This window comes from Tachypleus tridentatus, chromosome 4 (assembly GCF_004210375.1).
Source record: "Tachypleus tridentatus isolate NWPU-2018 chromosome 4, ASM421037v1, whole genome shotgun sequence".
NCBI lineage: Eukaryota > Metazoa > Arthropoda > Merostomata > Xiphosura > Limulidae > Tachypleus > Tachypleus tridentatus.
In genome coordinates, this window is record NC_134828.1 from 93,470,211 (window position 1) to 93,484,409 (window position 14,199).

General features: G+C 34.3%; 1 protein-coding gene across 1 annotated transcript in view; it reads right to left on the minus strand.

Moving 5' to 3' along the window:
* Positions 1-6,602, minus strand: part of LOC143249704 (uncharacterized) — a 115,530-nt gene extending 108,928 nt beyond the window's left edge. Inside the window, exon 1 of the mRNA XM_076500016.1 lies at positions 6,150-6,602. Within this exon, the coding sequence (XP_076356131.1) occupies positions 6,150-6,282 (133 nt within the window). The 5' untranslated portion in view covers positions 6,283-6,602. The remainder of the gene's footprint in view (positions 1-6,149) is intronic.
* Positions 6,603-14,199: the final 7,597 nt, after the last annotated feature.

A 14,199-nucleotide genomic window follows, 5' to 3' on the forward strand; every position in this document is an offset into this window, starting at 1 on the left:
CATTTTTGATGGTCATTTGAGGCGTAAAACCTTAACCACGAATATCAGAAAAATACTGATATAATATGTAGTTAAATAATGAGTGGTAAAAGGAATTTTCTTTATTGGATATTATTACAATACGAAATTGTTAAGATGATGAAGGAAAAACTATCTTTATAAAGGTCTGGGTTTGAGAATACGTCTATTGCTTATCGAAACAACAAAAATATCACCTGAATAGCTTTAGTTCGAATTCCCGTTGCACCAAACATGATCGGCCTTTCAGCCGTGGGTGAGTTATAATGTGACAGTCAATCTTACTATTCGTTGGTAAAAGAGTAGCCCAAGAGTTGGCGGTCGGTGGTGATGATTAACTACCTTCCCTCCAGTTTTACATTGCTAAATTAGGGACAGCTAGCGCAGATAGCCTTCGTGTAGCTTTGTGCGAAGTATAAAAAACAAAACAAACATACAAAGCTTTAATTATTTGTTTGTTTGTGTTGTTTGTTGGTGCTTTGAGACTTCGAAGAAGTTTCTAAAGAGTAAAATTAGGCACTTTATCATTGGAACATCAGTGTCATTTAATGTTTTTAGCGACTCAGAAGAATGAGTGCAAGTTAATAATTTCGACCTGAACGATGTCTCGGGCTTCACATGAGCGAAACGGTCAGATTAGTGATCAATAAGATTTAAGCATACCTGATTTATAATTGCTGATGAGAAGGATGGTACTCATAAAGCAGTATTTGCAACCCATGAAGCTACATTTTAAACAATATTAGGATTGACTGTCACAATTATGACAGTGCGGAGCGTATTCTGTAGTATGCCATGGATAAAATTTTAACTTTCCGATCCCCAGGCTGGCACGCTAATCACTATGTGACGCTTGGCCACAATCCCAAAAGAAGCTAACATAACAGAATATTGTGTTTCTTTACGCACTCAACTGAATCCCAAAAGAATCTAACATAACAGAATATTAACTCAACTGATCGTACCATTAATAAAATGTGAAATTCCATTCTTTTCATTATTAACAGCTTCAAAAATAAATTTAAATGAAAGCAATTTTTTTTTGTTTTCTACAGAATCGGTCGGGGTAAAGTAGCTGGTGTTGTTGTTTTTGAATCAAGCACAAAGCTACTCAATGGGCTATCTGTGGTCTGCCCACCACGGGTATCAAAACCCGGTATTTGGTCTTGTAAGTCCGCAGACGTACTGCTGAGGAGCCACTGGGGGGCAGTAGCTAATTTGTCCTGACTTTGAATCAAGTTTTCACGGTCTTTTTTTCTATTAAAAAATCGCAGTTTGAAACGGTGGTAGCGTTATAAGGGTAAAGGTGAAATCTAACTACTCAGTCACATAAAGGTATTTATAGAAATAGCATCAAATGCTGTTGACTAGCCGCATTCCTACTTGTTTATGCTATGTGCGGTGTAACGGGTTTACCCTTGTCCATTTATTATTGTACGCACGATTGTTTCTGTATAGTTTTCTTTTTTGCCCGCGACGTATACTCTTAACTGGGTATTGAGCAAGTCCCATTTGTCCTCAAAAATTATAGAATGCTTGTGTAAAAATCAACAGTACTTGCTTGACGAAAGCGCGCGAGAATATTGTCGAAATTCCTACAAACTCACGTCATTCCTCTAAAAAGCAGCTAGCCGAGATTTTGTTTGTTTTGTTTTGTACATTTCGTGTAAAGCTACCCGAGGGCTATCTACGCTAGCCGTCCCTAATTTAGCAGTGTAAGATTAGAGGGAAGGCAACTAATCATCAGTAAGACTACTCTCTTACCAACGAATAATAGGCCTGGCATGGCCAAGCGCGTAAGGCGTGCGACTCGTAATCCGAGGGTCGCGGTTCGCGCCCGCGTCGCGCTAAACATGCTCGCCCTCCCAGCCGTGGGGGGTGTATAATGTGACGGTCAATCCCACTATTCTTTAGTAAAAGAGTAGCCCAAGAGTTGGCGGTGTGTGGTGATGACTAGCTGCCTTCCCTCTAGTCTTACACTGCTAAATTAGGGATGGCTAGCACAGATAGCCCTCGAGTAGCTTTGTGCGAAATTCCAAAACCAACGAATAGTGGGATTGACTTTCAAATTATAATGACCACACGGTTGAAAAGGGGAAATATGTTTGATGTGACGGCGATTCGAATCCTCGACTTTCAGATTACGATGTGAGAGACTTAACCACCTAGCCATGCTACGCCCTAGCCGAAAGACGGAAGAAGAAAATATCACTGGATAGCTGCAGTCAGTGTGCTGACTGCACACTAGGCCTATAGCCTAGGAAGCTATAATTGTGGTTAACGTCAAAATATATATGTTCATCGGAAAACTACGGAATTTTACGAGGAATATTTACAAATTTCGAACATTTCAAAGCGTTAGTATTTCTACAAGGACATTAAATATCTTCATCGGTAATAAGTGATCTTCTAAGTTGTATGAAGCTGATTAGGCCTAGATAGCTTAAGCGAAAAGTAAAAATATCAATTCAGAATTAATCTGCTCGTTGTGGACCATCAACAAAACATTCAGTTCTAGACTGTATGTAAGACTCAGGATTGTTTGTAACACTCTTCTGTATAAACCATTATGTGTAACAATTATTAGTACTATTATAAAGTGTATTATTATTATAAAATTTATTGTTTTTGATTCTGTATTAAAATATATTTGTGTTAAAAGAGAACATTGTATGTATCAGTCTTGTTGGTAAATAAAAATTTAATACGTATTGAAATTTAACCAACAACTAGATTCAAATTCGAATTTCAGGTTATATGAAATAGTGCTATGTAGGTCCGGCATGGCCAGGTGTTTAAGGCACTTGACTCATAATCTGAGGGTCACGTTATAATGTGATGGTTAATCACACTATTAGTTAGTATAAGAGTTGGCGGTGGGTAGTGATGACTAGCTGCCTTCCTTCTAGTCTTACACTGCAAATTTAGGCACGGCTAGCGCAGATGGCCCTCGTGTAGCTTTGAGCGAAATTAAAACAAACAAATATATATTTATAGTCCATGCGTTAAGAAGCGCTACCATCGCCAACTAAAAATTGGAAATAATTTTTTTAAGCAACTGAAGAGGTAAAATGTTCATGATATTCTGTGTAACAAGGAAGCTTTCGAATTACATTTTAAATAGTTGAAACTATGAGTAGCTTAAACAAAGTCTGATCCAGTGTATCCAAATTTGAGTTACGGACTTGTCTCAGATACTGATATATGTCACGTGATATAAGTGATCGATCTCTGAGTACGCAAACATTGATTGGAAACGTTCGTTTCTTCTCCTTCCGCTGTGGCTCCTTCCTTTGCACGTCCACCAGGTAGTACCGACCTTACTGTAATCTGGACAACACCTACACGCACAATCAAGGGGTTCTTGTTTTCTCTTGAATTTCAGGCAGAGTTACATGAGAGCTATCTGCATCTTATATAGCAGTGTAAGAGTAGAGGAACAGCATGTAATAATAACCACCCCCCGCCAACGTTTGTATGTTTGTTTTTTGAATTTCACGCAAAGCTACTCAAGGGCTATCAGTGATAGCCGTCCCTAATTTAGTGGGATTGACCATAACATTATAACGCCCCCACGGCTGAAAGGGCGAGCATGTTTGGCGCGACCGAGATGCACGCCTTAACACGCTTGGCCATGCCGAGCCTTGGTTATAACAAATTAATATATATATTTATATATAACTAAACGGTACTCTAGAGTAATGTTTTTATTTGTATTAGATAGGTATAAACGTTGATAATAACGAAAATTTCATGTTGAACTCGCATGCAGCTGGGAAACTTAGAGTGATTTTATGCAATTTTTAATATAAATGCTAAAATTATATGTAAATGTTTCATCTTTTATATCTCACTGTCTTCGAAGTTTTGTTTAACATATTATATCATGTTATTCATATCAGTTGAATTCATAGAGAATTTAATATGTAAGAAATGCCTTACTTGTTGAAATGCATATAATGATTATATTAACATATTTGTACTCACAGATATCGAAATATATATATATATATATATACATACTTTATTTTTTGTAAAGTTAAGTAACAAGACAGAGAGAAATAACCAATAACACATCTACAAGGTCATAAGATAATGTATTTATTTAGCATGAAAATTCAAATATGTTATTTCTTTAATGTTATAAGCATGTCAAATGGTTTATACATATATATATTCATATTTTATATATAACTATAATCTAAGAAGATTGTTTGAAACTTTTTTTTAAATTAGTTTTTAACATGAAATAAAACAGCATTATAAGATAATATAGTAGATGTTTTACATACTTATAAATTATAGATTTTTATTTGTAACTGTACAACAGTTTATTGGTGGGCTTACAGATATTACATTAGTGAAACGAAGTTTTTATATGCATAAAGGCAATATTTACAATAATTTGAAATATTTTAATACAACAAAGAGTAGACTTTAAAACAGTTTAAAATAGATTTAAATTTTGAATAAACCACTCGCAATATTTGTTTTATTTCTCTCCCAGTTCTTTGTTATTGAATTAAGCTGTCAACAACATATTCATATTATATACGAATAAAAGTTTACTAATTATTTCACTTATTTTCTTAAGACAAGAACTGGGACGGACGTTAACTTGGCAGTCTCGTATCCAAAACGCATTTATATTATACAAACAGTGTTTAAAACTTTAATTTGCATTTTATCAAGTTCCTGCGGAGTATTGCTTGATTATTGTAATTTTATTAATAAAGGTAGCCTATATTGTACTTATGTTTAACAAGCCTTTTATGGATTAGCCTGTATATACACAGGATAGGAGTGTTCAGTGTTACAAACTATGTTACAGTGTCCATGCACGAAATGTGAATTTCAAAGTTCATGATTCGCATCCTTTTGTTCCAAAAATATTATTCGTACTTCGGTGCCTCCAGTAGTCTATAATAGTCACTGTTAAACCTCACTACTCTTTGTTTATTTTTTTTTTAAATTTAGAGGTAATGCAGTTATTCATTTTACCCGCCGCCAACACTTGGACTAGTCTTTTTTAACAAATATTGGCATTGATCGTTACATTATAACGTCCACACGGCTAAAGGGGTTAGCATGTTTGGTTTGAAGGGGATTCGAATCCACGACACTCAGATTCGGAGTTGAGCACCATGACCATCTGGCCATGTCGGGCCTCTACTCTTTTAGACAAAAGTAGACCTAAATCTGGCGGCGGATACAATTATTCATTTCGTGTCTTCTAGTCTGTGGCTTCAAAATTAGGAAAAGCTATATTTAAGTAACCCTTGTATAGCTGCATAAAGTGCTTAAAACATAGAAACTTTGATTGTCTTATAGATGTCTGATTTCTGTTTTGAAGTAATCATTTGCACTGATAGATAATATTTCGAGGTAGACCAACAACTTCAAAACTGGAGACATTTCATCAAAATATATACTGTTGGATAAAACTGCAATAGCCGACATTACTATTCAAACCACATCAGGCAGTAGAATAACATACCGATATCTATGTTTCTAAATAAAGAACAAGGGTGTGCCTGCTCACAAATTAAACAAAAAGTGCAAAACTTGCATTATAAATAGATATACACACCTTACCGTCCTTCTGACAAACGTTTTCGACTATTTGTACAACCTGAATATTCACTGTTTAGCGTAAAGAGATGTGTTATAAAACAAACAAGTCCCTTTACTTGGTTCTATTCCATAACTGGAGAATATTTTTTGTGCTCAAGGAAATTGGTGTTAAACATGCAAGTAAAACAAACTCCACGTTCAGAAATTTTAGTGTGGAAAATCTCTGATATTAATTTATTTAAACGTTATGTGTGAAACGACTGAGAAGTGGTTATTTTTCACATAATAATTATAGAAAGTAAAAGTGATAAAAATAATTAATTGAAATTCATATCTAGTCACATAAAGTCAAGAAATTTATTTCGAATTCGTAAAGATATTTGTCGAAGTTTTAAGGACAGACCTGTCTGAATTTGAACAATAGATAGCAAATAACATTAATTAAGTAGTAACGAATCCCTATGCAATAAAAATATACTAAAACACATTAAAAATTGTCTTACCAATAGGAGAAGCATGTTACTAAAACACATTTCGTGGATAAAAAATTGTCTTACCAATTGGAGAAGCATCTGGAACATTGGCTGGATTACCAGTAAGACTTCCAGCATTAAGAAGTAGCAGGTATAGATAGAACAAGTATATTCTTACAGTTGAAGATGGCACGTGAGGACTCATTTTATTAAGCATTAATTAAGTCACAAGACTGGAGAATATTCTACAGTTGTAATATGTACTAAGCTCATATTGAAATCATTTATTTTGTTCCTTGAATGCGAGACGAGATTAAGGTTCTCGGTCCGTCTTTCCTCTTAAGCTTTTTAAGCAGTTGGCATAAACAAGCAGGCTACTAATCAATGTCACATACGATTTTGTCGTAGTTACAACTAGTACCATCAAGGGAATGACTGTGTAACGAATACGCACCTCAAGTGACAAGCTTGTTCTCGGCTCTACACACGGACGCAAACCACTACCAGTGGTATTAGGCGAGTGAGAGCTGAGAGACAAGCTTTCGAAAACAGCTTCCAAGATTCAGTCACGTGAAGCATGACGTCAGTACAGGGAGGCCTAAATGCGAATGTACTATCAGAAACGATTTTGCGAATATGAGTTTATAAATGTGAATTCGAGTCTAGTAGCTTTAAAGAAGTATTTTGAAATTGTTTGTGATTAAAAACTAAAGCATGATACTTATCAATGACTTAATTTTTTTTTTATCCACCTGCATTATCTCCGAAACGATGCTTAGACGAGTGGAACCTAATTTAAAAGTCAACGTACGAAAAAATTAATGTGATGCATTTAAGGCGCCGCATGGCCAGGTGGTTAGGGCACTCTACTAGTAATCTGAGGGTCGAAGGTTCAAATTCCCATCACATCAAACATTTTGGCACTTTCAACCGCGGGGGACGTTATAATGTGAAAGTGAATCTTATTACGTGTAGGTGAAAGCGTAGTTCAAGAGTTGACGAGGGTGGTGATGACTAGCTGTCTTCCCTCTAGTGTTACACTGCTAAATTAGGGACGACTAACGTAAATAACCCTCGTGTAGCTTTGCGCGAAATTAAAAAACAAACAAATAAACAAATTGATACAGTTAACTGTAAGAACGGCGTGCTATTCCTATCAAAGGTGTAATTAAAAGTATAGGAATACAGTTACGTTATTAATTTATTATATTTTATAATTTAAATGTCTCTACGAAATAATTTTAAACCTAAATCATTGAATTTAATTATGATCTTATAACGAATGCTGTACAAACACCTTCATGAGAAATCTTACTTCATTAAAACATTGTGCGAATTTTTTGAATCCGACAGAAATATTTTTGTTCTTATAAAATACGAAATTCTATTTCTTATTACGTTACAAAAAAGCTTCATTATTATAAAGTTTCATTTTACAAATATTTTTCTTTCATTGACAGGAACTTCTATAAGCATAAATGTATATTTTTTCTCAGTAATTGACATATTTTAAGATTTATAGTTTACAACACTAACGTAATAGACAACAGGGTTATATGATTGTGCGTTCTTAGATGACAGTGGTTAGTGGTTGTTGCTAACAAGGAAAATTGCAAAAAATTCAGAAATCAGGAAAAAACAGAACATTAGAGTGAAGTGTTTTTTTCCTACGTATCTATCTGAAAATCGTAATTATATCCTGGAAAAATTAAAACTTAATATACGTCAAAAAGAAATTAATATATTACTCCAACGTATTTCGATTGCTTGTTTTAAATTTTGCTCAAAGCTACACGAGAGACAGCAGTTAGTCATCACCACCCACCGCCAACTTTTGGGCTACTATTTTACCAACGAATAGTGGGATTGGCTGTATTGTTAAAACGCCCCCACGAATGAAAGGACGAGCATATTTGGTGTGACGAGGATTCAAACCCTCAATATTATTATAATATTACGAATAGACTGCCTTAACCACCTTGCCAGCCCCAAAGTCTAGAGAGAAAATATCAACAAGTTGAACTCAATGTTTAAAATTTGTCTCAGAATTATTGTATCTGTTGTCATGTAATACATGAGGTAGTAATACCAGTAGGCATAACTGTAAAATACACTAACATATTGATTTCAATTTACAGTGGATCTAATTACTTTATACCAGGATATTTTGCAGTTTCGTACATTGAATGTATGTTAAAACACACGTTGTATTTCATTAAATATCACGCGATTCAGTTCAATCAAATCGGGATAATTAATATTGTACAATATCAAACTTCTAATGTTTAATGTATTCTGTACAGTAATGGATGATTAATTGGTGTTTTAATAATTAATAATTCGTTTTTATAAAATTCTTTAATTAACGAAATAACAAAAAAAGTCATTCTGTTTTACCACGTGAGAATTAATTATGGACTTAATGACACAGGAAGGTATAATTATGTGACCACACATAATCTATTTGGATGCAAAGCTCAACCACTCTCTCTTAGTTGGTAGTTCTGTATTCATTGTGTTATCGTGATGACTCAGTTTTGTTTTTCTCGCATAATTTGAGTAAAACAGAATTATATTTTTCCTTAATTCTGGTTTCATAGTGGTTCAACGGTAAGTGATAATTTCTTTTAACGCTAAATCTAGGTTTTGATACCTGTGGTGTTCACAATGTAGATAGTTGATTATGTAACTTTGTGCTTAGTAACAAAAAGATTGCTTGTTTTTCGAATTTCGCGCAAAACTGCACGCCTATCTGCGCTAGCCGTCCCTAATTTAGTTGTGTAAGACTAGAAGGAAGGCAGCTAGTCATCACCACCCATCGCCAACCCCTGGGCTACTCTTTTACTTACGAATATCTTTTACCAACAAAGAGTGGGATGGATCGTCACATTATAACGCCCTCACGGCTGAAATGGCGTGCATGTTTAATGTGACGGGATTCAAACCCGCGACCCTCGTATTACGAGTCGAGCGCTTTTGCAACATGGCCATGCTGGACCGGTAATAAACACACAAAACACAAACAAATTTCGATTTTTGTGATATTTTGTGCAATTAAGAATTCATCACCGTATTAGTTTTCAATGAAACACCAACACAAAATTTGGTATCCTAATACCTTTTGCGCAAGCTTTAAAGTATACACCTTGTAGAAAATTTCTGATTGAAGGTGTTTTATAACAGAGAATTTGTTAATTTATCGAATAGCTCCAAATAACACAAATTAAGTAGTTCATAGATAGCAAGGTATCAAGGATAATAAATCCATTGATAGTTATACACAAAAATAAACATTAAATACATAACAGGTGTGTCAAAATGACGTATAAAAATAAACGGTTTTTAATCTACACCGTCAAGATCACCATTCCAAATTTTTGTCAAAGACACGTGAGCAGTGTTGATGGCGTCATCTATACTAAGATATGGCAGTGAAAGACTCGAAATGATCCTTATTATATTTCGCGTCTCAACCAAGATTTAAAGAGTCGATACCAACAAGTAGTGTTAATGACTTGCTGTCAATATAGATGTATGAAACATAAGCCAATATCTCAACCTGATTTTGTTTCTTTTCGTGTACTTTTTCACTTGTTCATTGGGCAACAAAATACCTTAAATTATTGAAATTAATTTAAAACTTACGCTACTTTCATTAGTTAAATAAACAGATAAAATAATAAACTATTAAAATTGCTTCATTCGTAGCTTACGTAAGTCTCTTCATCGGTTTTAGAGCCTACATTATTGTGTAAGTTTAGAAAATCGACCAAATCTCTTCCTGCGTGTTTAATTTCATGGCACTTTTATTACTTAATCGATCATATTTTATTAAAGTTTACGATAAAGTGCAAATTACTTACGTAATTACGTACAGACATGTTTCTTTTATGCGTGATTTTTGGTTTGGTTTTGTGTTGAATTTCTTGAGGGGAGGCAGCTGGTCATCAGCACCCACCGCCATCTCTTGGGCTCCTCTTCTTTTTTTAGCAACGAATAGTTGGATTGAGCGTTATACGACTGAAAGGACGAACGTGTTTGGTGCGACGAGGATTCGAACCCGCCACTCTCAGATTACAAATTGATCGCCTTAACACGCCTGGCCATGCCCTCCAGTAGCTTTGAGCGAAATTTAAAAAAAAAACCTAAATCCCCCAGAAAGCTACAAACTTGAGATGAGAGTAGGACTTATCTTTTGGATTAGTTTGTATCCTTTTTGTAACTAGATTATGTTAAGATATGCTTTAATATGTCATGGGCGTGGAAACGAATCCACGTATTCATGAAGAAACTAAAGGTTAATAGTTTAATTAGTACAATACAAATCAATAAGCTGTCATTTATTATAGTCAATAATGCAAAGATCTATATTATTATGTGCTGATTTATATCTTAGGTTGTCTATCTTGTAGTTGATCAGTTATTTTGAGCACCACTTTCATTATTTTACTGTAAATTTGTGCAGTACATTACTATTCTGTGTCCACAAATATTCACCAGCTCGTTTAGTTCAGGATTAAAGTTAAGTTAATGTTTAAACAAGTAACACAATGCAGTCTCAACCTCTGTGTAATAAAATAAATTTTATTTGTGTGGTGTGATATCCCGTTTAGTATCCCTCTGGTACAGCGGTAAGTCCATGGATTTACAACGCTAAAATCAGGGGTTCGATTCCCTCCGCTAGACTCAGCAGATATGACTTTGCTATGAAGAAACACACATATCCCCTTTAATGTATCATTCCGCTTCAGATTCTTAAACCAATTACCTAGCCGCATATCTTATGGATCCAATACAAACACAGTTTAACCATAATATAAGTTGTTTTTAAATTTCACATTTGAAGTTTTTATCCAGAATTAAAAAAAAAATATTTTTTCATTAATTTTCTAAAATGGTTGGACAAAATAATGCAATTTTTAGTTAGTTATGAGATATCGTATTTGTTGTTTATGGGATATTTGACATAAAAATGCTTATAACCTGAAACAACAGAGAATGGAACTTTGTTTTTTCAGTAATCATCTTTCTACAGCCTTAGTTCTGCTGAAAACGACTTTAATGTACCAAATAAAATACGATGAAACCTTTAAATACCTTATTTTTTTAAATGTACTATATCTGAAGTAAGTATTGCTGTTAAGCTTTTATGGCAAATAACGATATAAATTAATGTGTATGTTCATTTGATGTCTTGCGTTCACACTGTTAACAGAGGTAACCATAATGTTTCCATTATTTTTTGATCTATGATTGGTACATTAGATATACAATAATACACGAAGCAGTTTTGACCGATACTGTTTCTCTAACGATATGTTTTTTCTTCCATTTTTTTTTAGCTTATAAACCAATAAAAACAAAGAACGATTCACATAAATTGCTCAGTATGTTATGATAAATGCTTGGATTCAGCCGTTAATGTTCGCCTAACAACATAAATCAAAAGCGGTGAATAAGGTCTATAGAGAAACCGAATGTGCAGCTGCCGTACAGTAGAATATCATTATAGGTTAAAGGGACATAAATTCCTTCTTCTATATGACAATAATCAGCATAGTCGGTTGCAATAAAGAATATCTAATACTTTAAAATTTATTCTATCATGCAAACAAAAGAACAGACGAACTCGGTGACCTATTAACTCGGTAGTTTTTAGTTCTCCATCTGCACAATGAGATAAGAAGAATCTTTCAATGAAACGGAGATCATGACATCTTTATAAAAAAACCAAAGGACAACGTTTTAAGAAAGTAATAATGATGATTTGTATTCATTTGATGTCAGGATCATTGAGACAAACCCTGATTGACGACAAGACGTGGAGGATTTTAATTATTCGAAAATTTCTTTAGCTCGTCAGATTTGTGTAATACATGGTGTTGTTTTGTTTCTGGCCGGGCATGACCTAGCGTGTTAAGGCGTGCGACTCGTAATCTGAGGGTCGCGGGTTCGCAATCCCGTCACATTAAACATGCTCGCCCTTTCAGGCGTGGGGGCGTTATAATGTGACGGTCAATCCCACTATTCGTTGGTAAAAGAGTAGCCCAAGAGTTGGCGGTGGGTGGCGATGACTAGCTGTCTTCCCTCTAGTCTTACACTGCTAAATTAGGGACGGCTAGCACAGATAGCCCTCGAGTAGCTTTGCGCGAAATTCAAAAGAAACAAACAAACAGCATGTTTTGTTTATTTGCTATGTCACTGTGAAAGCCCGGCATAGCTAGGTGGGTTAAGGCGTTCGACTGCTAATCCGAGGGTCGCGGGTTCCAATCCCCGTCACATTAAACATGCTCGCCCTTTCAGGCGTAGGGGGCGTTATAATGTTACGGTCAATCCCACTATTCGTTGGTAAAAGAGTAGCCCAAGAGTTGGCGGTGGGTGGTGATGAGTAATTATCTTCCCTCTAGTTTTTCACTACTAAATTAGGGACGGTTAGCGCAGATAGCCCTCGTGTAGCTTTGAGCGGAATTAAAAAACAAAAACAGACTATGTCGCTGTAAAGAGATGTTGATAATCGTGTATGTTTTTTCTTTCTTCAAAATCGTAAGTGGACAGTTAAGGCTGATCTCTGTATTTTTGCTAAATAAATAAAAGATTCCTTATTGTCTAAGTATGTGGAGATTTTTAGTTATTTTGTAATATATGTAATATTAATTGTGATTGACTGTGTTTATATCCAAGCACTCATAAAATAAATACTATGACGTCGGTATCCTGGTATGTAAATGTATGTATATATATATATACATATACATCAGTAAAAATCTATACATTTTTATCTCATGATGTATTATAGTTGTATTGTGTTATGATGCTAGAAAAGATGATTCTTGTGATTACGTAAATGTGCATGTCTTCTCCAAGATTATTTCTTTAACCATAATTCGTATAACTTTATTTACAAAACGTAAACATCTGGTTAAACATCCGCATAGAAATGTTCATTTTACACGCATAAAAAATTAAGCTTATATTTGAAAAATACAAGCTTAATGTTTTATGCGTGTAAAATGTTCGGTGTCCCTTGATGTTGATTCATCATGTTTATGACATAGAATAGGATAGGAAAATTGGTCTTTTGAGATAGAACATTTTAAAGCGTAGTTCAAGACCTAAGTTTACCTCGCAGGAATTTAACTTGATAGAGTTTGTGTATTATTTTTTATGTAACTATTTTTGACTTATTGATACAAATGTCAAAGCTGTTTACATTAATAGACAACACTATCTTTACATAAACTCAAATAAATTTCTCTGTTGGAGATTTACGAGAAACTTTCTCTGTGTTAAAGGCCTGCAAATAAACTAGCTTTATCTCCGAGAGGATTAGCTTCTTTCTGCTGCCTTCGACCAAAAGAATTACATGAACTTCAGACCAGACAAGATAAATCTGCCTTCATTTTAGTGAATCTCAGACCCTTCTGCACGGGGAAGGTATTAATGGAAGCTTTTCACCGTCAAACCAAAGCTCAGTGTAAGCACCGAGCGTTCGTTCTTCAATATGTTCTGCAAGTTGGATTGTTTGTAAGAATGATGAAATGGACAAGACCGTACTGTCAATCCCTTTGAGAGTCACCATAAGAGTAAAGCTCAATAGGAATGCATACTAAGAAAGTTAGTTATCTAGCAAGAACTGAGTAGATGAGACAAAGTAAAGAAAGAGTTTTAATTTAATGTATTTCTAGATAACATCTCATTTGATAGTAATCGAATATTTTAAAGTTGGAAAAAATCGTTTCGTATCTAAGAGAACTACGAGATATTCAGTATATATTTGAAACTGTGAAACTAGAATCAACACATTTGAATAATAAATAAAAGTGTAACATGTTTATTTCAATACAATATTTCAGAGGATTTAGATTAAAATGTAATAGCTTAGGTTTCATTTTTAAGCTAATTTGTTAATTTTTTCAAACAAGATAAATTTGAACTAAAAAGAATAAACCAACTTAAAGAACATTTAAGAATAATTAGATAATAACTTATAATTTTTATGATAATTAATGTGTCTTTCCATTGATAAATTACATTGATATATTCTATCGACGCTTCATTACCAAATGGACATTTAACTCATTTGTAATTTAAATAACGTAAAAGAAAACTTTTAAATTCATTAAGACTGAAAATT